The 26,200-nt window shown below is 33.8% G+C and overlaps 3 protein-coding genes across 3 annotated transcripts; 1 reads left to right on the top strand and 2 right to left on the bottom strand.

The window, feature by feature from the left end:
- Positions 1-7,271: 7,271 nt before the first annotated feature.
- On the top strand, positions 7,272-11,075 carry LOC119631857 (cilia- and flagella-associated protein 52). Its single transcript, XM_038024388.1, has 11 exons — positions 7,272-7,495; positions 7,584-7,692; positions 7,770-7,870; positions 8,070-8,173; positions 8,603-9,030; positions 9,148-9,320; positions 9,523-9,752; positions 9,801-10,017; positions 10,099-10,336; positions 10,411-10,554; positions 10,815-11,075. The coding sequence occupies exons 1-11, from the start codon at positions 7,272-7,274 to the stop codon at positions 11,073-11,075; spliced, it is 2,229 nt and encodes a 742-aa protein (XP_037880316.1).
- Positions 11,076-11,852: 777 nt separating this feature from the next.
- Positions 11,853-12,635, bottom strand: LOC119644944 (uncharacterized protein DDB_G0271670-like). Its single transcript, XM_038044688.1, has one exon. The coding sequence runs from the start codon at positions 12,633-12,635 to the stop codon at positions 11,853-11,855; it is 783 nt and encodes a 260-aa protein (XP_037900616.1).
- Positions 12,636-13,050: 415 nt separating this feature from the next.
- On the bottom strand, positions 13,051-25,537 carry LOC119644943. The gene is made up of 8 exons (XM_038044686.1): positions 25,321-25,537; positions 18,513-18,879; positions 18,357-18,440; positions 16,760-18,241; positions 16,584-16,697; positions 14,527-15,723; positions 13,470-13,622; positions 13,051-13,349 (listed from the first exon to the last, which is right to left on the bottom strand). Exons 2-8 carry the CDS (start codon positions 18,844-18,846, stop codon positions 13,051-13,053), a joined length of 3,663 nt encoding a protein of 1,220 aa, XP_037900614.1. The 5' UTR covers positions 18,847-18,879; positions 25,321-25,537.
- Positions 25,538-26,200: the final 663 nt, after the last annotated feature.

Genomic DNA, 26,200 nt, shown 5'->3' with positions numbered 1-26,200 from the left:
TACAAAGATTCATTATTATTATTATTATTATTATTATTATTATTATTATTATCACTATAATTATTAGTATTTTTCTATTTGAATCTTAAAAATGGCAATTGATATCTTTAATGAGGAGGAGCTGTGTATAGGATTGTCGCGCAAATTGTAATCCGGAATTCACATAATCAAGGAAAGCGGAAAAATACAAATTAGCAGAAGTTTTTACATTTGCTTTACGAGGATATTGTTCGTGGAGATATACGACATTTTAAATTATAAACATTTTTCATTTTTAATCAATAATATTGTGGGCAACAACGAGACAGTTATGTATGCTTTGAGACGGTCAGCGCTGTCTTCTTCATCTCTCTCAATGATTTTAATCTCTTAATCTCTTAACAAGTAAATGTTTTAAAGGTCTTAAGGAAAATTATGATACCTCTTGATCATCTAAATCTATAAAATATAGGAAGTACGAAAGAAAGTTAATTATCGCTCAAGATCTTCGATTAATATCTGCGATGACCACCTGTAAGTCATATTTGTCTTTTTCTATCTTTCGAGCAACTAAATTGTATATACAACATCCGTTGTTAGCTTTCTTTCTCAATATTTGCCACTCTAACCAGTTCAACAACTGACGTTTCTTACATTGACAGTCGGACATGATTGAAGCAAGATACGTGTCTTGTTTTAAACAAAGACTAGTTTTGATATTTTATAATTAGTGCTCCACTGCACATATGTGAATGATATGTAGAGAGAATAAAGCAGCAAACAAATCTACTGGCGTCGCTTTCAATAGTACAGGAGTTTGAATTTTTAAAATGCTGCAGGTTCCGAAATAGAAAAATTTTGTAATATGCTGTTGAGAAAGTTTGATCGATAAATGTTACGCTTTTGCCGACTTAGCACTCATTATAGCTATCTACGAGGAAAGGAAACTCTACCGCACTGGGATATGAACCTTCGCGCATTGACTTCGTACTCGCGATTCATGATGATGCTAATGAATCAATAAAAGAAAAAAAGACTTTCACTTTCTCTTACTAGTAGGACTTTTAAAGGAACATTTAATGAATCTCCATAGAAAAATTACTTTTAATGATAGTGGAAAAATTAAAAAAAAAAAAAAAAAAAAAAGAAAAAACGCTGAGTTGAAGCAAATGTTTTTTTCAACTTTTCATTCGAGAAGCGTCGCAAAGTCCATTAAAAGAGTAAATTAAAGGTAAAATTAATTAAAAGACGGCATCTATTCCTCATTGTTCTCAGCTAAATGCCTATTGTGTTTCTAATAAATTCGAGAACACTTATCGGCTAACCTCGTAAAGTTAGTATATTCTTGATCAGATCGAGGTTTTTGTACAAAGTTTTGCCTTGTCAATCTATCCGGCCGTTTGCCTGTTACTGGGAATTTGTGAATCTCTCTCTTGAAGGATTTTAAGGTTATTATTGTTTTGTTTAGTTCCATCATTTTTTTTTATTAATTTTTTTTTTTTTTTTTGTAACCACTTCTACGACTTTATCACATCTTTCAAGTAACTAAAGATGATATTGAAAGTAAGTGAAATATTCGTTATGGTTTACAGTATCTATGCAATAGAATAAGCGATTATTGGTCCTGCTTATGTCTAAAACAAGAATAAATAATTGAAAATAACTGGGGGAAAAAAGATTTTAAATCCTTAAGATGATTAATTACCAAACACATGATTAGGGAAACATTGTGACTAATACTTGCGTAGCGCGTTCTTTTCCACTTCATTTTATTCCTAATTCATGTTTCGTAAAAAGCGGCGGAAATTTCGCGTCTTCTAGACATTCTTTCTACTTGAAATTATTCTTAATAGTCATAATAATTTTTAAAGAAAACATTATGAAAATAAATAAATATATATATGCAACGAGAATTAATAAATATATATTTTTCTTGTTTTTAATAAAATTTCTTTATTAATACTTAATTATGTCGTGAAGTTGTTTCTATTTGCCATTAGTGAAACAAGAAATGCATTTTTTTATGTCCATCATCGTAAATTGGAGTTAGATTAGGTTAATCTTTCTCCGCTTAATAACCGAAGAGAGAGACTATTTACTGCAATTTATAAATTCTCGAAACGGAAGCGATTGAAAGTCAATTTAACTATATCCGCTCAAATTAAAGAAAAAGATTAAAAATGAGTCGTTGCCAAGCTTTAAAAATAATAAAAAACTGTTTGTCAACTTTAAGCTTACTAGCTGTCATGTTTATGGCAGTCGCAGACAAGAAGGAGGCTCCCGGTATTTACCATATGCTCAATTCGTATGAACAGCGTAATTGATTTGGTTAGGCGTGTCCTTGTGTCCGTGCGTTTAAATCATAATTAACAATGGATTGCTTTCTAATAATAATTATTTCGTTGATTATCGTTGGTCAACTGAACTCTTTTGCGTCCATTCGCAATTAATTAATAAAACAATTATTATTAATTTGTTGCCTTTCAGTTTTAAAAATTACTTGTTTAGCCAGGACGGGGTCTTGATTACAATTATTGTAAAACCATATATGTAGTAAAGCGACAAAATTAACTTAAGTTAAATGCTAAAAGAATCGATTTGAAGCGATATATGATGCGATCGAATAGTACGTAAGTAAGCATGAATATCAATATATTCGATCTGAAACGAATCAAATCGAATATAATACTACGACCAAAAAATAAGACCAATACTCAAATTAAATTGCGCGAATATCGAAAATATTCTCTTTCTAAATTGGTAGCGCTGTGACAGACATCTGCGTCAAATTTCACATAATAAACGTCATTAGCGTTTCAGATGTGCTTAATTTTGTACGGTACAAAAAGTTTTTTTTTCGATTTTTATAACGGATGTAAGGAGATGATTTCCGACTACCGATGACTTGGATCCACGCATACGCCACGAGAACAGTCGATCAGCCGAGCGAATATCGTGCATAGGATGAGCCGAAACCGAACAAACTGTGCCCAACTCACTCAAAGATCAAGGCGATGTCAACGGTTTTCTTGGATTATCCTGGTGTTGTATACCATGAATTTCTTTCGCCGGTTCAAACAATCTACAAGCGATATGATTTGAGTTGGTGGATTACTTCATCGAAGGCGGGGGACTTTCGGACATAGTAGTATTTACCTCATTAAATCCTGAGCATAAATGGGCCAAAGAGTCGGTCAATTTGCGGATGCAAAACATTTCTCTTGATAATTGCACTAGATTTCAATCGACATTTCCTGCATTATATGCGTACGATAATGCTTTCGGCGATATTTTGAAGTGACTCATAACGAAATTCTCCAAGCTAATGCCCCTTTGTAGACTTAGTTTATACACATTAATGGACAATTTCGTTATTTTTGTTTTTGTTTATTTTTTTGTCAAGCTGTAGTGTGTTCAAAAGAAGTTTTTTCGTTTTTCGTTTTTTGTTTTGTTTTATTTGATTTTGAGAGTCCCATGAACAATGAACAGACGGACGGATGCAGGGACATCGCTGATATAATATGGAATCCTATGCCGATCAAGAATACATATCTTCGAAGCGTGAAGCATGAATTTGGATATCGGAATAACAATTCTTATGTAAATTTTTCATTTATTGACGACTATAGATAATGAAAGCAACAACAACAACAACAACAACTAGACAGTACATACGTATCATTGTAGTTTTTAGATAATACAAATATATATATAAATAGAAAAAAAAAAAAAAAACAAGAAAACAAAAACAAACTAAATTGTGCCAAATTGTATGTAATTTCTTTCAATTGAACTCAACTCTAAGACACAATTGATTTTTTTGTTTAATAAACTACTATTAAATATTAAATAGCTTGTAAAGTGAAAAAAAAAAAACAAACAAATAATAAATAAACAAAAGAATAACATAAGAAAAATAATTATTTCACAAAGTATTTTAAAACCGCATTAAACGTAGAATGTAAATTAAAAAAGAAAGAAGAACAAAAACAAAAAATAGAAAAAAATTAAGCAAAAATTCTATTTTTCTCTTCCTTACAAAGTAACAAACAATATAAAAACAAGAACAACAACAACAATATAACATAAATAAAATGGCAAGAACGATAAAAAAGAAATATTGTATTGTTTAAGTAAAACTAAAGTCTCAGTTTATATGTGTATGCATATATACATATATTTAGTTGAAAAATTAATGAAAGTAAAACAAACGAAGCAAAAATAATCAAGAAAACAAAACAAAACCAAACAAAACAAAACAAAAACAAAGAAAAGACACAATACAAGAGAGCAATCACAGCCCATATTTACATAGATATGTTTATGTATCATTATAAAATTTAAAACAGAGAATTTTTATACATTTACTCAATTTTCTTTACATATACACGAATTTCTTTTCATTTTCTTTTAATTTAAATGAAATAAATTAACTTTTAATAAGTATTTAGCATATACTGATTGATGTTTTCATATAACAACAACAATAACAACAACAACAAGAACAACAATAAAAAAAATAAACAATTTAGAAACACATGCCCACATTATAAAAAAAAAAAAGCACACATACACATAAACGCACATTTATAATCACGCGCACACACGTACACGTTCAGTCATGCGTTACAGGTACAGGACTGTCTCAGTCGATTTTACAGATTCACTCTAACGGTCGAAGTTATCATCAATTACAGTCAGTCATATATATATGTATTGGTTTTAATATCAATTTTTTCAATTTGTAAGGTTGTGAACTGTGAAAAAAAAAAAAAAACAAACAAACAAACAAAAGAGAAATCATTACAAAACCCATAGAATACAAAGTAAAACAAACAAAATAAAACACAATTATAAACACAACAAAAAAAATTATAAAACCTAATAAAAAATGTCTTAAAAAAAAAAAAAAAAAAAAAAAAAACTTTTATTTTATATATCAACTGAACACAGCAAAGAAATTGTATTGAAAATTACGAGTGATTTTTATTTAATACTCCCTCGATACCAAGGAAGCAAACTTTCCCCTTAAACTTTGCCCCTTCATGACGCATTTTTATCTTTAGATAATAATAACTAACTTACCCGGTTGGTAGGCATACCAACAATTGTGTGTTGAAATGTTCAAATCTGGTTTTCACGCTTTATACATCATCAGTTATTATATATCCTGCCAAGAGTATGTAATTGAAAATTTGCTTTTTATGTTATCAGGTAATGCGTGTAAAATGTTTCCAAATTTGAAAGGTCTTATAGCGTAACTTTGCAGTGCAGTTGCGAGACTGGCATATAAGGTATGTTTTGATGTCAACTTGGCTTTAAAGATCTTGGGTTAGACGCCTAAGATCGAAGACTTGGAGAATTTAAAAGTATACGGATATCGTTTTACCGGAAAGCTAAAGCTTCTCTTTTGGCCGCGATTTTACCTCATCTTCAACTTTTGAGTTAGATGCCTTATGCCATACTTAGTATTATATCATAAATCCATAAAGATGGTTTATTGAGCATATGTGCATGTGGAGAAGTTTATATTTTAAGGAAACGTCAGTTCTTAAGCACAGAATTGCGAACACCATCCCAAGTTGTAATTACTAAGTCTGACGCTTGGTTGTGTCAGTTCCTCTTTCAAATCAATGATGGAATTTTAGTTGATTTTTCTATATTTTACCTATCCGTACACATCGTCACCAAAGACTTACGTGGCTTACCACACAATGACTGATTCATTGGTATCAATATCGTTAGCAAACGTCCTCATCAACTTATTTACATACGGTGGCTGATAACTGGGTCCAATAAGCTTCGTCGTCTTAATTCATTGAGAAACAGTGCTTTCCACCAAATTTGTGGCCAGTCTCTAAAAGCGTCGATATTCATTGAACGCTGTGTCTTTACGAAAAAACGACTACAAATATTTTTATCTATATAGAAAATCAACGAACGATGGCCTTTTTAGCCTAAATTATGATATGTGTGCAGCTGCCTAGATTCTATCTGTTTACACATATTTCGACTGAGAAGAATCCTTTGTTGATTTCCTATACAGATACAGATTTCGACTAAAATGACATATAAAAAAAAAAAAAAAAAAACAACCTTTGCAGATTTAACAGCAAACAACTTGACATGATTAGCAAAAGTTAAAAAGTTTAACTTATGTTTATTTCTTCTTTTTTTATTTTTCATTTTAAAATTTTAAATTCACCAAGGAAAGTAAATTGTTCTTGTTACCCTACATCAATTGTTATAGAGGGTATATTAAACAGCGTCCGTCTGTCCATTTCATATTCGTCCATATATTTTTTTGTTCGGGTTCATAAGTTGCAATTTTCGAGATGATCTGATGAAATATCTGAATAATATGATGTGTTTTTTTTATTCAAGGGCGAACACTATTGAAAATTGTTCGGATTGTGCCCCTTTTTCGCGGAGTTCCCATGTAACACCCGCTTATTAAAAAGAAGTTATATGGGAAAAAAATTGTAATTTTCAAAATTTCTCTTCGCTCGACAATAGTATTTGGACTTTCTAAATTGCTATGAAAAATTTAGTTGGGCGGGGGAATTGTTTTTGAACCCTCTCTCATAAAACTGAATCTTTATATTGCAAAATGGTGTAATTTTTAATACTGCATTATGAATATTAGTTCATCATACTAAGTTCACATGGAAATCAACCTTACCAAGCTTGGATGATTCCTCTAATATTCGAACTTCCATGAAAAGTATGCCTCCGCATACGAAAACAATATGTCATTTTTGGTGTATTCTTAACGAAATGAGTGAATGACTGTAGTAGGCGAAAGGATGCAGGATATTTAATAGTCGGCCTCGCCCGACTATAATGTTCCTACTTGGTTTATGTGTTTATGTGCAGGTCTGAGCGGTACATATATCTATGTAGAAGTGGTCGTTGCTGTAAGGATACGAAGATCCTTTAACCTTCTTTTAAATTTTTTTTGTTTGTTGTCATGGTCGTGCACTCCACTAGCATTAGCGTCGTTAGTTACTGTTTCATGAAATAAACACTCCTGTGAATATTTTTTGTATAAAAATAACAAAAAAAACTTTTTTTTTTCAAAATCACTCTCTCATAATTTTAATCGTCATACATGATTGTCAATTCAGTCATTATATTTGATATTCATCGGTTTATAAAAAATCTTTTTACAAATAATCCTATTTTATTAATCCAAATAAAAGAGGAAAGATTATATATATATATAAATATATATATATATATATATACAAATTTTGCATCGAAAATCATCTTATATAAAACTGGAAGCGAACATGACCGAAACTGTTCAAAATGACGTTGAGGTTGAAAAATTAAATTGTCGCGCTATATTCGGTATTAATGGTAAAGTGAACTTTGGCTTGCACTTACATCCCGATGGCCGTCACATGATATTCCCATTGGGCATGAAAATTGGTATTGATGATACAAAGACCAGTACACAGGAATTTATAGCCGGACACACCAATAATTTATCTTGTTTGGATTTAAGTCGCAGGTATGTATGTTTGGATGAAAAAGGAATTTTTTAAATACAAAAAAAAAAAAATAATAATAATTTTTATATCAATTTCCTTTTTATTTAGTGGAAAATATATGGCTTCTGGGCAAATCAATCATATGGGCTTTCCAGCTTACGTTATACTCTGGGATTTCGCTGAACGTCGTGAATTAGCTAGACATGACTTGCACAAGGTATATTTATTGTCAAGTTTATTCGATTGACTTAATCGCCGCATAAAATGAATTCTACAATTGCTTTACTTTCAAAGGTTCGGGCTCAGTCAGTTTGCTTTACCGCTCATGATAAATATATAATTTCGATTGGCGGCCGTGATGATGGTTCGGTGATTGTCTTTGATATTGAAACACGGTAAGCTAAAAAGAAAGCGTAAACACCGTTTCCTTTTCTCGTCATTCTGCTCTCCTGTGTTGCGCTGTAGTAAGAAGTGTGTGAAAAAAGCCTTTAAACTAAATCTCTTCTTCTTTTTCGCGTTATTTATATGAAAGACGTAGCAGTAATGCTTCAGCGTCTTAATATTTTTGTTCTTAATATTTTTGTACCTGTTTAGGACTCCGATATGTCGCTCCGTAGCCTCACGGGGTATTAATGGTAATCCGGAGGTGGTAAAGGCACTAAACAATAATCCCTCATTTTTCGTAACAGCTGGTGATCGTAAGTATATTAAATGTAAAATATGTAAAACCTTAGACAATCAGTTGATTTTTTAAGGAATTTCTTTTAAAAAACTTCATGTTGAGTTTGATTTTCGTTTATTATGCTTCTGTTATTTTATTGGTTTTTGTTTATTTTGACGCACATACTTTTCCGTCCGTACTAGCGTTTAGCTTGAGAGTGGGTGTCGTTTTGACAAAGAACATAAATTCCGGATAAATTGAATTTGAAAATTTGAACGCCGTTGCACCATTAATCTCCGATCTGCAGTAAATAAAACCATAAACATTGTTTAAAACATGTTTTCAATAAGGCTGTCCTTACGCCTTTGGTTCAAAGAATTTCTGCAAAAAAAAAAAAATTCGAATTTTTGATTCGATATTAATTTTTGTACTTGACATGCTTATCGGTTCGATGTTTGCATTTCAGGTCATTTACGATTATGGAGCATTCAACGTGAAATGAAAAAGGTTAATGTCCAGGATGTATTCATGGGTAAACAACAAAGGCGCATGTGTTGTGTGGGTATATATCGCGGCGATGAGTACGCTTATATGGGTACGTACAGTGGGGATTTGATGAAAGTGTCTCTGAATTGTTGTGATGCTGTCAATGTTACTCATGTGGGTCAAACTTCCGGACTTGTGGGTGCCTACGGTGTGCACAACCCCCGTAAACCGTTCGGCAAGGACTGTAATCGCTACGTGCATGGTGTGCGCGTCTTGCGTATTGTTGACGATGGCCTATTATTAGTAGGCGCAGGAGATGGTGTCGTTGAGTTGGTAGAAGAGCGTAAAGATATTAATGAAATCGCCTTTAAAAATTATCCGAATCCTACTTGTCCTATGCTAAAGATGGTAAGAATTTATCCAAAGGCGCTTAAAAGCTATACCACTCTCCGTATATTCTATAGCGTATCCATCTGCTTTGTTTTTACGATTTTCGTATTTTAAAGTTAATATTTCAAATTTCAGCTAAAACGAACTAAAGTAAATGGGGCGGTAAGCTCTTTAGTGGAAATTAACCCCCTGGAATATTATATCGCTACCGACTTGAATGAGATATATTTGTTGAATATCAAAACTTTTAGTTTGAAGCTTTTGAAAACTTCCCATAAAAAGGCCGTATATGCTATAGTGTTCCCCAGGTAAATTATGAATCTTTGCTCCTCCCGCTTAGATAAGTCAATTAAAGCATAATGTCATGCGATCGCTTGCCTTCTAACAATACTCATACTAGTACATCGTTTCTACGAGGAAGCGTATGATTATTTAGGCGATGCGTAATAAAAATTCCATTTTTTTAATAATCTTCTGAAATGGCTTTTTCTCTATTTATCCCAATTGCAGAAATCTGTCTAATGTTTTCGCTACAGCGGGCTATGAAACGATACGTGTTTGGTCGACAAAACGTTTACAGGAATTGTTACGCATCATGGTTTATAATTTCAATTGCGCAGCATTAGCTTTCAGTTTCGATGGCACTAGTATTGTGTCCGCTTGGAATGATGGCGTTATTAGATCTTTTACACCCATCACAGGCCGTTTGATTTATGCTATACCCAATGCTCATAATAAAGGTGACTTATTGTTCTTAATCGACACATTTAAAATATTTGTTTGTTTAGGTTGCAGCGCTTTAGCTATATCCTCAACAGGTCGGGTATTAGTTACGGGGGGTATAGAAGGCCAAGTGCGAGTTTGGAAGATTGAACCGTTTCGACAAAGTTTGTTGGGCGTTTTAAAGGATCACTCGGCGCCTATAACCACATTAGACTTTAATAAATTCGATACCGAAGTTATATCTGCCAGTAGTGATGGTTCTTGTGTAATCTGGGACATAAAGTAAGTGAAGTGAATAAGTGCTTTTTATTGATAAATTACCGCCCTTGGTTCTTCTTGTTAAACGCTTTATTACCTATTTAGACGTTTAACTCGTAAAACTGTTGTGGCCGCCAATACACAATTCATGACTGCAAAATACTTCCCAACTGGTGTACAATTTTTAACTTGCGGCACTGACGGTTGCATTAGCTATTGGATGGTCTACAACGGTAGTTTGATACGGGAATTACAGGCCTCTAAGAAATCATCTGTCAATCATATAGCCATTAATGCTACAGGTGACTACTTCGCATCAGTGGGCAGCGATCAAATGGTTAAGGTGCAAAGATGTCTTGTCAAAGTTATATAAATTTTGTATTGTGCCGTTAAAAAATAAAAATCTTCCTTTTTCAGCTTTGGGACTACAATAGGGGTAATGTCGTGGCTGAGGGCCATGAACATGCCTCTGCTGTAATAAGTGTAGCGTATAGTCCGTCTCGTAAATTCTTCGTTACGGGTTGTACAGATGGCGCCATCATTATATGGGACGTTCCAGAGGTAATCAAGTATTTACGTCTTGAAACTTTTTATATAAAAGTTACTCAATTCAAATCAATTCAGATCAATTTGAATACGGTTTTTTGCGTTGCAATTTAGTTATGAAAGCCGATTCGTTATAGTCGTTGTGTAAAACCGATTTATATGCGTTCTGTAAGAAAATTTGGTAGAGTCCTTGTGGAAGTTTGCCAAATTTTATTTCGATTTTGTTGTTACTTAAATTTTATATAAATCATGATTTCTTATATAATCTCGTACAGAAATATTGGGGCCAAGAGAATCCTCCCCCAATTGAAGAGCCGATTGTCGAAGAAAAACCTAAACCAAAAACAGAAACCCCATCTCAGCCTCAAGTGAAATCTTCACGCAGCAATACTAGTAAAGGGGAAAATATCGAAGGATTGGTCGCTAGCACACCCAAGAATAACATTTGTTGCGTTGAGTGCCCGCCGATAACTGCCACCACCAAAAAAGGGGCCAACGAAAATTGTAACATTGTACCGGATGTCAAGAAATGTTAATTTATTTTGTATGTCTTCTGTTTTTTCTTTTTATTTTTCATCAATAAATATTTGAATTTTATGAAATAACGCCTGATTCAGCAAAATTCGAATAGGCTTATATAATAGAAAAAGCATTATTTTTGAAATTTAATAATACATTCCATAATTTTTTGTCGGAATTCCTCGCAAAAATGCTCAACGTGTTCTGCTGTCTTCACAGGTGTTGCGCAATAGCACCCCCATGAACATCAGTCGCATATTCTATGCAATTCTGTCGCATAGATTGCAACTCAGGGATTGCATAGAATGAGATGTGAGTGGATGTACCCTTTTTTTTCCGTTCCCTCAGTGCGAATAAATCGGGCGCTATTTCATAGATGGGACAGAATTTTTGGAAGAGAAGTGTACGGGCCAAATTTGGCGAATTGGAACGCCGTTCAGAGATGGCACATACAGAAAGAGTACTGCAGTAAGAGATAAACGGGCAAAATAAATAATGAAAATACTGTAAGCAATTAAACTGCAAAAAAAATTTTTTTTTTAGTTGTGAGGTTTGGAGCTTTCTTAAGGATGCAGCCTCATATAATTTATTGATAATTTTATTCTTGTTCTTCTTGGGCTTGTTCCTTAGCCCTCGAGATGGTACATACAGAAGGAGCATTCCAGCAAGCAAAATAAATAAATGAGCAGTGTCAAAATACTGCAAACAAGAATTTTGCAAAAAAGATTTTTTTTTTGAATCGTGAGGTGTGAGGCTCTCTTAAGGACGCAGACTCATAAAAATTATTTGTACTTTTATTCTTGTTGTTCTTGTGTTTGTTCCTGTTCCTTTGCTTCTTTTTCACTTTTCTCCTTCTCCAATTGATGACGTTTTTTGCGCCGCTCCAGCTCTTCGTCGGCGTGCTTTTCTCGCAGTTGCTTTTTTTCCTCTAAGGGATCTTTGGTCTTTTTGTAACGGGGCGTTGACGGACCGTCCTCTTCTGCTTCTTCATCAATTTTCGCCTCTTCTTCTTCAGGATCATAATTGTTTTTACCATGCAATAAAGAATATTTACCGTCGCCCCAAGGAAAACGTTTGTTATGGCGGTACATGAACTCGTAAGGTATAAAATCGCCCTTCTCGTATTCGCCGCTAGTAGCAAATATGAAAGCGGACAAACCAAAAGCAAATGGGATTGCAGCCAAGGAAAGCTTCCTCCAAAAGCTAGTATCACTATGTGTGGAACCGAATTTTTGGCATTTATCCATTATATCAGTGCTTTCAGAACTTTCTTTTGATTCACCACCGTCTGCACCTTTCGTGCATTTACTAATCTGTTTAGCTTTGGAATCTTCGCTCGGAGGGCTTTGAGCTTTCGAGCTTTGAGTATCTTCGGCAACTTTTGTTTGAACTGCCGCGCTATCGCTTGGAGGGGTCACGCTGCCTTTATCGTCAGACTTTTCACACGGTTTAGTTTCCGCTTTCGTATTACCTTCTAAATTCGTTGTTGTTGTGCTGGTGGTGGTCGGCGTTGTTGTTGGTGATGATGTTGATGTTGATGATGATGATGACGTTTGATTGCATCGTATGACCCCCATGGCGTCTGCCAGCGAAACAACTTGATTTGACCTTGGCAACCGTTTTACAATATTTCTGCTAAACACATAGGAATTCCTTGCTGAGAACATTTTAAGTAATTTTGCTGTTATTGTGACCATTTTCGAATTTTGATTTTAATTTCTATTTTTGCAATATTTTTTTTTTAACAATTTTTGCAAACTTCTGCTTATTTTCCCGCCACAAAAATTCAAGACAAAGACTACGAATTTGAATTCCTAATATATCTTTTCGATATGTTACGACTGAGTCAGAAAACTTCAAATTATCTGTAAATTTATTGAATTAAAAATCGCAGGTTTTATCAAAATATATAAAAATAGAAAAGACAAAATGAAATTTCGAACAAGTTTCTTTTTTTGTAATTTTTATAAAAGAGAAAAAGATATTTTTCTTTCAAAATCCTTCGTCACCACTGTATAAATTTTCTTCGTCTTTCGCACTGTTGTCTGCCTTTTCCGTGGTATCGGACTCTTTATTTTTCTTTTTATCTTTTTTGCCTTTCTTATCCTTCTCAGGCTTATTAATTGTGTCATGCGATAATTTACGGGTTTGGAATGCTGCCAAATATTTATTAATCGTTAACATAGGAGTCTTGGAATTAATATCATCATGCGATAATATATCGGCCAGAAAATATACAACTGCACTACCGAGCATCGTCCATAACGTGTATGTAAATATTTGTACGTACGCTGTAATACGAATTAAACAAAAATAGTTGTCCAATGTTAACAATGAATTGGAGAAGAGCAAGAGCAAAAGCAAAAAAAAAAAAACAACAAAACAAAAGAAAAACTTTAATGAACACTAACTTTTTTTTTGACTTCCGCCCGTATAACCAATATCACGTTCGCTATCGCTCGTATTGGTACTTTCACCAGGTGCAATAGGTTCACGTTTTAACCGAGTTGGAGGAGTTGGCTTCTTTGGAGTATCGACTGAAGTTGCCTCAGGTGGTAGATAAGCTATAAAATTGGAATATATGTACAGTGACAACATTTTCATTATCTAGAAGAGAGGCAAAGTATCGGCCCCGGCAAGCTTGTAATACGTTTGATAATTTAGCAAAATTATTACTAATAAATGGAATAATTCGTCATTTTTCTTTCTTTCATCTCCGTGCAATTCTGCTAAATTTGACACAAATGCTTTTTTATAACTTTATTTCTTTTTTTATAATTTAGATCCATCCCAGAATTTAGTCCATAAAACACCATGCACCTGCTAATTTGCTACAAGAAGGTAACGCCTTCAAGGTCTTTGTGAATTTTGCATCCATTAGTGTTGCAGACTTAATACTAATTGTAGATCAACCCTTTCTCTTTTTAAAACCGTTTCCTTGTTTTTTTTTTCTTTTCTTTTTTAATGCATGGTGGACGCGCTTGTGAATGGGTTACGCTTTAGTTCATGTCTGATCTGTGTAAGTAAGGGAAGATCCAGGCTTCCTCTGCAGTTTTGAGAACACGCCAAGGGAAATATTAAAATCGCTGAGTTGACTCACAAGACAAATTAGTTGTTTTTGTTTTTTTATTCTTCTCTGAAAGGAATGACATTGCCATCAAAATGATGGTTTTCGTATGTTCAAAAACCTTGAAGCCTTAAAGAGGTGCATTAAGTGAGGTGACATTTTCTTTCCAACCTAATAGTGGAAACAAACAACAAATTTACCCAACCGTATCTCCTCATCATATGAGTGCTAATCTAATGCGAAAACTTAATCAGAGACCCTTCTCGGTTGCATCTCGAAGAAAGCAAAAATGTCAGATATTATGCTGGTAATCGATTTAAGGTGCACTTTAAAGATGACCAACAAAAGCGCTTTTGAACAGAAACTTAAATGTTTTTTCACAAAATCTGAAATATATTTACCTCCCCATTTAATTGCCTCAGCATTCGGCACGAGATCGGCCTTCTGCTTAAAGGAAACAGTAGAGGAAGTTGGGCTGGTATCTTCTGCTTCCAATTTAGGGGTCTCGCCTTCCCATGTACCTGTTCTGAAAGCTTTCATTTGCGTTGTACTCCTTTGCTCTTCGATTGGCGCGGCATCTTGATATAACTGGTTTGGCGGCGTCGGCAATTTTGATTTAAGCTTTTTTTCGACCTTTGCTTCCGTAGTACTTCTCAAAGATAGTTTTTTATCAATGAAGTCGTCAACTTTCAATTTACTGAGCGGTGTTTTTTTTAATTTTTTTTTTTTTTCAGAGCTCTCTTGAGTTGTACTCTCGATACTAGTGTCCTTCTCCTGTCGTGCTTCTTCGTTAGATTCCACAATTATTGTACTAGTATCTGTTTCAATAATTTTTTCAGTTTCTGGGGTTGCTAATATATAAATATTTGCGGATGGGCCCATCTCCTCCAAATTGTCTTCATCAGTCTTTTCAGGCGTCTTCTTTTCTTTCGTACCTTTCGATTTATTATCCTCTGACTTGCCGGTTTTAAAATCTAAGCTAGGTGATGATTTATCTTCAAGAAATTTGATATCAAGAGAAGGATTCATTTTGGACTCGATATAAGACATTTTCGAAATCTCACTGATTCGAGACCTTTCGGTACCAGGTTTTAAATATTCTGGTGCAGTTTCGGATTTTTTATTGGTATTGGATTCAGAGTCAGCTGTGGAATGGTTTCCTTCGTACAATTCAGATGAAAGGACCGAATTCGTTTGAGCTGTTTTATTAATTTCAGGAGTTTCAACAGTTAATGATTGGTTAGCTGCAGTAGTTTTCGCAGTTTCAGAGGCTTTTGCGGCTGCTGATTCAGCCGAAAGCGAAGAATTTCTGTTAAAAGTCTTATCGGCTTCAAACGCCTGTTCAGCAGTTGATCCAGTTGAAATTTTAGAAGTTTTATCAAATTCTGAAGCTTTTACGGTAGCTGATTCATTTGGGTTGGCTGTACCCTTTTCAGAAGTTTTTTTAGTTTCAGGATTTTGTACTAGCGTATTTGGTTCAGTTAAAAATGATGAACTCGTTATCGGTGTTTGCTTATTTTCACAAGGTTTAAAGTTTTCGGTACTAAGCTGCGATCTGCGTATTAACTTGAGGATCATAGGGTCGGTGGTAGTCTCTTCTGTAAATAGCAAATAAAATCTTTTTTATAGCCTGCACAGAGGACAATATTTCCATATTCCGTAAAATATATTGATATATATATATATATATATATATATATATATATGTGATTATCCGTGCATTTATTATAATAAAGATTAATAGCAGAATCAATTTAGTCTGGCTTGAAAACTTTTCCACTTTCAATGCGAACCCGTAACGGACGTGTCAAATTAACTTCAAGCGGTATGACATTCTCTAAAGGATTGAGATGAATTGTGCGTCGAGATTTTGTATCCTCAACTATATATTAAATAAAAACTTGAATGAGAAAATTGAAAGTCCTCCACGAGTATTTTTCAAAATTCTATCAACAGTGTAATTCTCCTATGTATGCATGAAAAGATCAGGAAGTTTAATGAATATAAAATCGAGAACATATTGTGCGTCCTCGATAAAAAGGTACAAAAGGGAATAAGAGTAAGAAAAATTTAATTGCCGTGAAAGGAATGTTAGATATTCATAACCTCCAACCAGAATATAAACTTTGCAAAAATTTTCTGTTTGCGGTTATGTTTTAAAGTCTGGGTACTCTCACCTGGGTACTTTTACCCCCTATGCGAATGCCTTTTATACGTTGCAAATTAATTTTCCGATTACAGTGGATGAATAATGGCCACTTCCAATAGTCATCTATGATTCAATGCTTAAAGGAGATTGATCTTTGCAATTCCGATCGATATAACAATGGACACAAAGGTGAGTCGAGTCTCTCACATGTATTTCTATCGGAGAGGGGAGGCGGTGGGACAAGTCTATTGTATGCTAATTCTTCGATGATGAATTGATGAATTAATTTTTCTTTTAAATGAAACTTACGTCTTCGTTTTGATACCCGCCTTCGCCTCTTTGGTTTGATATTGTGACCCAATGAAGAGGATTTTGTTATCTCGACATCTTTCAAATTCTTTGACTCGATGTACTCAATATGAACTGAAAGAAGGCATTGAAAGTCAGTTAAAATAATAAACATATAGAAATAAATCAGACTCAACCCTTTCTAGGTGGCAGATCCGCTTTAGATATATGCTCCTTTTGTTCTTCTATATTGATCGAAGGAGCAGGGCTCGATCGGAAATTTGATTCTTTTCGACTTTCATCTTCAATTTTATGCGGCTTTTTGGTAACGTCGTCTTCTTCAGCGTTGTTTTGCTTTACGGTCTTAGACAAAGTCTTTTTGATTGCTTCTGATATTTTTTCAGCTTTGTCAAAACTCTTCTTTATTTTTTTAATGGATTTTGTCATTTTATTATCTTTCCCAGATTTTTCAGGATTGTCTGCATTTTTCTTGATTTTTGCAGTATTAGCTTGCTTTTTCATCTCGGTGACTTCCTTTGTCCCTGTAGATTTATCCGCTTTTCTGTTAGCTTCAGTTTCGTTGCTTCCTTTGTCGATTGTAGAATCAGTTGAAGTTATTTTTGCGGTTTTGTCTGATTCGCTTGATTTCAGCGATTCTTTGCATTCCTTGTCTATTTCGCCATTAGCCAGGTCGAAATTAGGCTCGCCTAAGATTAAAGTTGTTCTATCTGCACTCGTTTTTTCGGCCATTTTCATGTCATCTAACAATGGTATTTGTTCTACTTTGTTCATTCCTTTCAGTTCGATAGACTCTTTTGTTTCAATCTTTTTCTCATCTGTTTTAGGAGCATTCAAAACACTTACGTGTGCTGATTCAACTTTCATTCCATTATTTTCCCCGACTTTGGTTTGATTAGTTGATTCAACAAACTCTTTCGATAAGTATATATTATTATCGGTTATCTTTTCTTTGTTGTCAATGGCTTCGAGGATTGCTTTCGACTCTTTTGATGCTCCTTTCTCAGTATTTCCAACCACTTCCGCGGGCATTTCTGGGTTTTTTTTGTCGCCGTCTTTGGAGATTGATCTCATTTCTTTTGTAGCTTTTCGGTCGGCTGTTGCAGAGGCTACTTTCACTTCTTTCGATATATTTTTGTCAGAGCTTTCCGTCAATACTTTTAATAGTGTTTCGTTAGCATCTTCGGAGATCTTCTTGGGTTCACCTAATATTTTTTTGGTGCCGTCTTCAGAGACTGCTTTCATTTCTTCCAAAATTGTTTTGTCAGAGATTACTTTCAATTTTTTTGATGGCATTTTACCGGTCGCTTCAGAGAATTTTTTTTCCTCTTCTTGTGGCTCTTTTTTATCAGTTTCTTCCACGGTTTCTTTTGCGTCTGTTGATGTTGCTTTAACAGTACCTTCAGAGACTTCTTTTTCTTCTTTTGGCGCCTTTTTGTCAATGTCTTTGTCAGTAATTTTAACGTTTTCTTTAGACACGTTTGGTACCTTTTCGTTAGCATCTTGAGACTTTCGCTTCGATTCTATTGAGTCGTTTATTTTTTTCGTTTCGTACTCTTCTTTTAACTCAATTACATTTTTTGATTCGTTGATTTTCTCGGCAATTTTAATTCCCTCGGCCGCGCATTTGAGATTCGTTAAGAAATTGGATTGTATAGACTCTGGGAACGGTATGCGAAAAGAAAAAATTAAATTATTGTAAATTTTCCCAGTTTTTGCTTATGAACATACCTATGGCATGTTTCTTTGTTCGCTTATTAACTGCTAATGACTTACTCGCGATATCCAGGCTTTTAATCTTTGGTGTGCTTCTTATATAATTCCGACGCTGTTTTTTAGGTGTTTTTGACGACGTATTACCTATTAAATTATCATTGCGCAAAAAAAAAAGAAATTTTATTTTCCAAATTAAATATAAAATGGGTTGTGTACCTGTTTTAGGCGTTTTATCATTGCTTGTGTCATCGGTGATTGTAGTTTTCGTACCAAATTTTCGATGCATATGATATTCGCGTTTTCCTACGATATATTTGGATACATATTTTTTGCGCCACAAAACTGTACCACAAACGATAATATTTTCTGACGAACACAGTACATCATGGTGCTGTGGGGCTTGCACGCATGATTTGAAGACGCAGTTATTTAACAAAGCCGGGCTGCTTAAGTGTTCACAAATACATCCAATATTTCGTTCCAGGACAGTTTTGTACCAGTTGTAATCCGTCAATTTGGATACAATGAAGAATTTTGAAAACCGAAACATCTTTATTTTTTTTTTTATTAAGTTTTACGAGATCTACAAGAAATTTTTTGAATTTTCCGAAAAAAAAAATACGAAAAACGTTGGATTTTTTTGTCTTATATTAAATTGACATAAAAATATTTGAAAAAGTAAAAGAAAATTTGGAAGTGATAGAAACTTTTATTGGCAGTTTTTTTTATATTTACACGGGAAAGAGATAGCCGTCGTTGCACATCAATTGAATATTAACTATGGATGTGAAGTCTTTATATAACCCGATTATTTATGGCCGAAAGAAGTGCAACTAATTGATTTCTTGTAAGCGAATACTTAGGGGACCGAAAATCTTTTCTTTGTGTTCTTATGAAAGGTAGAAATTTGTCTGTAACATTCACTTTATTAAGCGAATGTCAACTGAACAGAAGTTTCACTGTATATTATGTCAAATGTTTTTAATTTTCTAATATATTTGACATCTTTCAATAGAGAACAATAGAATGGGTGGAAACTCCAATCTCTTTCACGCTACAAAAATCCAACCAAAACAAGCAAGTAAATATACTAGGCCAGGTAGTGTAGAGTATTAAACGATCAGTCTCGCCCGCCTATAATGTTCTTATTGTTTTGGTAATAATACACCAAGAAGTACACATCGTTTTCGTGCAAAGACATATTTTCCATGAAATTTCATCGAATTATCTTAAAAATTGCGACCTGTAAATTGAACACAAAAATACATGGATAGGCATTAGCCAGTCAGGTGGGTAGACAATCTTAGATCGGTACAATAAAAGGTGGATGAATGGAATACAAAAATACATGGACAGACATTAACCGCACAGGTGGACAGACTAACTTACATCGGTACAATAAAAGGCGGGTTAATCTTAAGCCCGTCTGTTACGTATGTACGCACAACTTCAAAATATGCCCCACACCACTTGTGCGACAATATTTAATTCTGAAGACAACGCGCACATATATGAAAAATGTTTATTTTTTCATGCCTTGCAAAGAAATATCTTATGAAATAATTTTCATTTTTCGCAATATTGTTATACTATTATACTATTCTTATAATGGTCTACTTTCAGGGATGAAGATTGTATTTGTAATACTATATACAATGTGACAATTTTGCAACAATACAAGCCACATGGCAATATCGAAGTTAAACACAAAATGCGTTATTACTTCAAAAAAGTGCATTCGCAAGGCAAACACACGTATTTTTATTATAGCACTAACACACTCTTATTCCAATATATTCTGCTGTATAAGCTATGTGTGTGAACAAGATTGTAATTGTCGCAATCATTTTTGTCGTGAAATGTAGTTTTAGTTTCAATAGGATTTTCTATCGATACCTTCTCTCTTATATGAATGTCCACCCTTTCGAGGCTATTTGAAGAGGTGTCGACCGGCGGTTATTTCGTTATTTGGTGTACTTTTAGCAAAAATGATTAATATTATGAAATGAAATCCGTTCAATGTCAATTTAGAAAATTTGAAAATCTTTAAAAAAAAGAACGGCAAAAAAAGTCATATAAGTCTTCCAAATAATCTTTGATATCCATTAACTCAAACGCATTCACAACAATTTTAAGGATTTTTTAAAATTTCTAGCGTATTAGTTGCTCAATTGATATTTTTTTTCACTGAGATTTTTTATGGCCATAGGCAATATTTTTACTAACTTCTAGACCAAAATATCAGACGTAAGGGGCAAAGTTGTGTTTGAATCTCGTAGACATCTCGCCTTATTTCCTTTTACTTAGGGACTGCGTTAACTATTGTGAACATAATAAGCTTGATTTATTAATTAATTAGATGCTTCTATAGAACAATGTATATATATATATATACATATGTATATAAGTAAACTAAAAACAATATAAATTAAGGCCAGTAAGTAACTAAAAATTTTTTAATTTTTTTTTTGATGATAAAAGAAGAGAAAATAAGTGCAAGTACGTAGTAATTTTTTTGTCATATAGCGAGCGCCTAGCGCACTTCGGTGTCACTCATGGGTTGCTATATACACATATATACAATGATCGTTAATTTGTGGCGAGGAAACAGAATATCGCAGCCTCGTACGAGCGTGGTGAGATGTGAAAAACATCACGGAACTCTGTAGGACCATAACATTGGCTAGCGAAGCGTAGCAAATCCTTCTACCATAGCTGCTTTTAAAGAAGGTGCCCGTTGAACGAAATCTACGTATAGTAATCTTTCTTTTTTTTTTTTTTTTTGCTTTTGTTTTATCAACGGTCATCCTATAATTTACATATGTTGCATTGAAGGGAGAACTTATCACGAATCACTCATGGGTAAAAATTCTGATTTGTTTTTCAAATTTTTTTTGTACATATTTTTTAAACTTCTCTGCACAATAAGAAAGAGGCGGTCCGCAATTTGTAAGTTTCTCATGTCTCCACCTCCCTGATTCGATGTTAGAATGCCAAAACGTCAATTGGACTATCGTTTGCGATGTGCCTGTGATGTTGACCAGATCACTGATTACTCTCGTTCGCTTCAACTACAACGTAAGAATGATAATCACTTTTCTTTGCATTATATATCATGATCGTCATAGTTTTCGTTCTTATTTCTCATTATAAAAAAAATAAAGGAAAATATATCGCAAGTTTCACATTACTCTGTTTATAAATAACGAGAAGTTTGCAAACAACGAGAGTGTCATGCAGAAATAAATAAACGCCGTTTTATATAAGGAGTCTGAGAACCTTGCTCGAACCAGGACGCTTTCTCGGTCCTGCAATTTTGCTAATTTGCATTAAATTTTCCTTTTCAATGCTTAAGAGCAAATTTAAATGAAGCATTCTGTTTCAAATATGAAATATGAAAGAATTCTATATATCTATATTCTTCACTTCAATCTCCTGTATATCAAAATTTAACTAATAAAAAAAAAGGATTTTCAGCTAATTGTTAAGATTCTTACATCGTTGCTCTTTGCTGAGTATACGGTTATCAATATCAATGATTCTAGGTATGTGTCTACAAATTTCAAGAAAGAGATAGATAGTTAAAATAGTTATGACAATGTTGTTGCCTCCGTTCCTGAAGGTGATAATATCTTTCCAACTTTGCATGATAAGAGTGTCACTCTGGATCAGGCCAACTTCTGTGATATTGATACTATTTGCGATTTTTATGTTTTTATGCACGTTCATTGGATCGGCCTAACTTGCGGCCTCCTTTTCTATGAATATATCAAATACTTCAATCTCTGTGGGCTTAAATGTCTTGAAACCATTAGAAATGGCTGCGCAAATTACATTTCGACAATGCCCAAAATACCAACAATTTTATTAAAGATCACGAATTCAAATTCAAATAGCTGAAGCCAGGTGACCCTCACATTTGCACAGAGAACTTGGGAATTGTCCGCAAAATTTCGATCTCATTTAAAGAAGAAGAAAAATACTTAGTCCGAAATACAAATCAAGTCTATCACTAGATTGTGCCATTGCAACTCCTGCAATAACAGCAACTGCCGTTAGACTATTTCAGTTCGTTCCGTAGCTTATGCAGTAAAGACTATACAAAAAGAAAACAAGACGAACAGATCAGTAAGATTATGGGCATTGAAAACATTTACTTATGTGAGTAAGACGAAAAACCCTGCCAACTATTTTGTAGTTGCCTCAGTAATAACGATTGTGATGAAATAACTCGGCCGTTTTCACCGTTAAAGCGAGAGTTGGTATCAATGATGTCAACATTATTTTCACCAAAAAAAAATTTTGCCTTGTAGCTAAATACATATTCTATCCCTCCCAGCTCACACCTTTAACCTTCCAAAAGGTCCCATTGCAAACTTCTAAAGATGTCATGCAACATATCAATCAATATTCACCCAATAGTTGTACTCAACTGGGACACATTGTGCGACAACAAAAAGAACGCATGTAAGGAAATTTGTTCATGTTTATTTAATTAATTCAATTCCAAGTGCGGTAATTTATAATGGAGAGGAAACGTTGAAATCATTTCGGCACAACCCAATGCTTGCGCGGCATATTTCATTGGAAATCGGATCGAAGGCGAGCAACGCGAGTATGACATGCAGGTATGGCAATCCAAATCATATATAATTTCAAAGTGATTCTAACTTCTTGTTTATTAATTTTTAGTTGGGTACTATTAATAATTTTAGGTCTAAGTTATGCCGCCTAAGTTGAACACCGCTTCGCCGCCGCTTCGATTACTTTGTAATATTTCAATCAGCAGCGCCCGGTTTTTGGAAATATATTTTATGCACTAATAACGCGGCGAACTATGTAACAATACCAGATGTCAAATACAGTACAAAAAGTTACTCTAAAAGTCTTTCGAAGATAAAGTAAACTTTTCACGAAATTATTGGTATCTGTTTTACGGAATCGCTGTTAATCGATCCAGTTGTAAACATTACTGCTTGGAAATTGCATTGGACATCTGAAGCCAAATGTGGTGAACGAGCAGGCATGCTCGTGCTCATTATGAAGTATGACCTCTTGCCAACATTTCTTTTAAGTTTATTATTGTGTATTTTTGTCTTCTTTCAGCTTGAAAATTCTATGGGAAGGCTTAATACATCGGAAATGTTGCATTGCCCGAAAAAAAGTTAATACGCCTGAACTTGTCACGGAAAAGTCGAAATGACTCCTTAGTTTCAATAGAACTGATGGTCTGCGCATAAGTGGAAGCATGTTCAAAATCATTAGATTGGACTTTTTAATGGCTGGCTTTCCCTTTCATTTCGATATCAATCTGGTCTTGTTAACGTTCCAATACCGCTTTTAATAGAGTTTTGAGATGCTACTTTTTACCGTATGACCGTCAATGTTAAACCGGTTTAGCAACACGAGCCAGCCGAACGATTCATTGCCCATTTTAAGGATTTATATATTTTTATATATTAGACATTTTCAAAAATTATGTTAGATACTTTCTAAAGATAAGTGGACGGACGAAGATGTCTTGATCAATAAAAACTTCATTCATTCACACATCGTGCATGAAATAGATGCACTGATGCATAAGGTCAGTCCACATTTAACGCATTGCAAACGTCAGCTTCACAATTTGCGCGTTTGAATTAGGGTAGTTGGTAAGTAAGCCTTTTCTGAACGAATTTACACCCATTTATTTTACTTTTCTTTTTATTCCTTATTTAGACTGTTCTTGAGATGCAGAATATCCAAAAACATATAGAGAGTTACATGGAAACATTAAAATGACAAACGTTATGATGTTTCTTAATAGAGAGATTTTCGTTTAATAATTTGCAAATGCAAGGGAACCAGAGCTTTTTTATTTAATTATTGAACAACTTTTGTCGCAATTACAATTAAAGTTAATTTGTTTTTAGTACACGTCTACTCTCGTATATGGTTACCGGTCCTTGATCCTTGTTAAAAACTATTTTTTCCTTTTTATCTTATAACAATCTGAAAAACCATAAAACTAAAAGTAACAACAAAATCTTTTCATATATAAATACATATTTCTTATTAAAATATATATATGAAAAAATGCGGGCGAAAAAAAAGTTATGTAAATTACATAAATAAAAAGTATATTATTGGGTCAAGGTGACTAGCCACATGTGGCAGCTACTAAACAAATTCAAACCTGCCAAAATCAAAATATATCAAATAGTTACGTCCATTAGTATGGTTTCTTGCAAATTTTTGACATGGCGTTCGTGCCCCGTCAAGTGCTTTATATATCTCGAATGCTTTTTCGCTTCACCGACCATCGTTTTCACATGCCTCATCCAAAATTGTAATAATAAATTAAATAATCTATATATATATTATCATATCGTATCATATATATATACCATATATATATAATGAATAACGATAGGATTGTTTGTGTGCGATGTAAGCTTTTTTGCTCCAATATTTTATGCTATTTGATAATGAAACGAAATGAGAATTACATTTGTAAAGACGAAAACGAGAATAAATGAGGATGTTGAAGATGGCGATGGGATTTCTTGATTTATTTTATTTGAAATTGTAATGAACGATAATATCTTGTTTGTTAAAACGACCAAGCTTTGCGGTCGTTCAAAAACGAATGATACGTATGCATGCATGTTAACAGCATTTATATGTATGCATGTAAGCGGGAAAGAGCGAACTTATATCTAACTTAAATTAAGTTAAAAGTATGTGTAGATTATTAATATAAAGTAAATTTAACTGGTGGTGGTTCGCATGTAAAAGACGACTGTCGGATCGAATACGCACTCGATATTGAGAACCGTAAACCGGCCCCTGAAGGAATCTATCATTCATTCATTCATTCATTGTTCTGCTCTTTATTTTGTTCCTTATTACTTGCATTCCAACTATCCAAGAATACTGATTATTATAATTGGACTATGGGAATTCCAATTCTATAAGAACTTAGTCTGAGCCCTTTTCTTCTAATTGATATTAATTCTTTTGTATTTCATATCTAGGACTGCACCTTCAATGTTACAGTTCTTTTTTTGCTAACAGCATGTGACCATCTGATAGAGTATATGTAAATTAGCCAAAAACGGCAGGTATTTGTTTTTGTAAGTTTCATCATTGGCTGTAGTTTCTTTATTACAAAATTTGCTTGTATTTCAACTCTGCAAGAAGGCATTTTTACACGAGATGTGTTCATATGCCTTAAATCACTTTAACTACTTTTCTTTTCTTTTTTTTTTTTGAAAATCGCGGCAAATCTCTACTCGTTAGTCGAAAAGTAAGAAGACGCGGAAAGTAAACAATATCAAAATAAATACAACAACCAAACCGTGACAGTCGTGTACGAATGGATCGAAAAGTAAACAGAATTAATAAATGCCAAAACACAGTCCGAATCCTCTCTCGAAATGTAAACTGTGCATTTGACACAATGATTGGGTTATGCGTTGTGCGTTATGCGCGGCGCACGAAGCTAAAATTGCAATGTGGTGTGCAATTGAACAATGAATGCATTGAGAAAACAAGATCATATGGTTAACATTTTAGGCTTTTTAACGGTTACTTTTATTATTTGTCATAACAGACAGAGATAAGAAAAAATTAAAGTAACTTAAGTAATTTGGAAAATAATATAGCTAACCAAGCTACCAAAAAACAAAAAAAATGATGGAAAAGCAGTTGCAGACTTCCAGAATAAAGTGTCACCCTTGCTAGCATTGTTCGACGATAATCTCTCTCCTTTCCATTATGGTACTGCGTTCTGTCATCACAATCTTCTTTTTACTCCTACTCCTTCTGTATTAATGGTATTACTGTGCACCTATCAAACGCATAACGCAATTATAGTGTTCATTTCATTGTTTGTTGATAGCAAAAAACGTTGCATTTTTCAT

The sequence above is a fragment of the Glossina fuscipes genome, unplaced genomic scaffold, assembly GCF_014805625.2.
Source record: "Glossina fuscipes isolate IAEA_lab_2018 unplaced genomic scaffold, Yale_Gfus_2 1, whole genome shotgun sequence".
Taxonomy (NCBI): Eukaryota; Metazoa; Arthropoda; class Insecta; order Diptera; family Glossinidae; genus Glossina; species Glossina fuscipes.
The sequence above is the reverse complement of the archived record's forward strand: the minus strand, read 5'-3'. Positions and strand labels throughout refer to the sequence as shown.